At 28.8% G+C, this 1,186-nt stretch overlaps 1 protein-coding gene across 1 annotated transcript; it reads right to left on the reverse strand.

Moving 5' to 3' along the window:
* Nucleotides 1–139: 139 nt before the first annotated feature.
* On the reverse strand, nucleotides 140–812 carry LOC100572353 (cuticle protein 19-like; the record flags this gene model as incomplete). Its single annotated transcript, XM_003248560.3, has 2 exons — nucleotides 140–615; nucleotides 738–812. Coding segments are annotated over 2 exons (303 nt in total), but the record flags the coding sequence as incomplete, so codon positions are not given.
* Nucleotides 813–1,186: the final 374 nt, after the last annotated feature.

Genomic DNA, 1,186 nt, shown 5'->3' on the forward strand with positions numbered 1-1,186 from the left:
CATTCATCGTTCCACTCAGAATCTAAAAAATGTCGATGGTAAAAACGTTTTTTTAAATATTCTTTTTATCAATTTTCTAACAAAAATAAATTTTAAATTTTTTTATCATCCATATAATTTTCATAATTTTTATCACGCGTTTAAGTAATATTGTAATATTTTATTTTTTATTTGTCAGGTCTTTCTGTTTCTTTTGTCATTTATTTTATTAGTATTAGGTGTACATATACATTATTTTTATGCTCCATTCTTTATTGAAGGAAAATGGTAGGTATCTCATTTTTGGAGGAAAATTGCTTGGGCCAATGGTACATGTACCTATACTTAAGTTAAAGATATAACTTGTTTGACTTGTTTGTATAGGTTATATTGTTTAGAAAAATGTACCTATAAATACATTATTATAATATATTTACTTTGTTGTGGTTTCAAAAATTTCGTTATTGCTCTGTAACCACGTTTTCCATCGACTTCGTAGTTCACATTTCTTATCATACCATTAGGCTCTAGAAAACTGTACGATCCTTTTACGTAATCACCGTACTTCGATTCCCAGCGATGTGTTACAACGCCTGAGAGCAAATCATTGATACTGTAATGAAATTCGTAAGCCAACTGTCAAACAGATCATATGGTGAATAAATATTCCCATTATTTTAATTGTATTGTTATTCACTTATTGTTTACATAATGATTCATGAGACATAAACTAATATGTATGTAATAAATTCAAATACCTCATTTTCTTGAATTGGAACGTAGTAATTTTGAGAAAGTGTTGTTGGCCATAAAATGACAAATGAAAAAATGATCTAAAAACAAATCAATACCTAGTTTAAATAGTGTACACATGTACATGTGTCAAATATCTCACGCGTGTGATCTATGGACTACGTAAATCGTTATCTAACTATTATTTTTCGTTCGTTAACAGGTGATTTCAAATGTATGTTTAAATTAAGGGGATTCGATACCGTGATTTTCTGTTTTCGTCTAACACAAGAGTGACATGTTTTTTGCCAAACATACCAATTCGTGGGCTCAGAACCAAAAGGTGCTATCTCAAAATATCAAATTGTTCAGGAGAGCCATTTTAAACTATTTTCAACTTAAAACTGCATTATCTTTTTTCGTAATGAATGATTTTTAATGATTAGTACATCTAAAAATTCACAAAGTTGTTCTG

Source organism: Acyrthosiphon pisum, unplaced genomic scaffold (assembly GCF_005508785.2).
Source record: "Acyrthosiphon pisum isolate AL4f unplaced genomic scaffold, pea_aphid_22Mar2018_4r6ur Scaffold_2763;HRSCAF=3292, whole genome shotgun sequence".
Lineage (NCBI taxonomy): Eukaryota > Metazoa > Arthropoda > Insecta > Hemiptera > Aphididae > Acyrthosiphon > Acyrthosiphon pisum.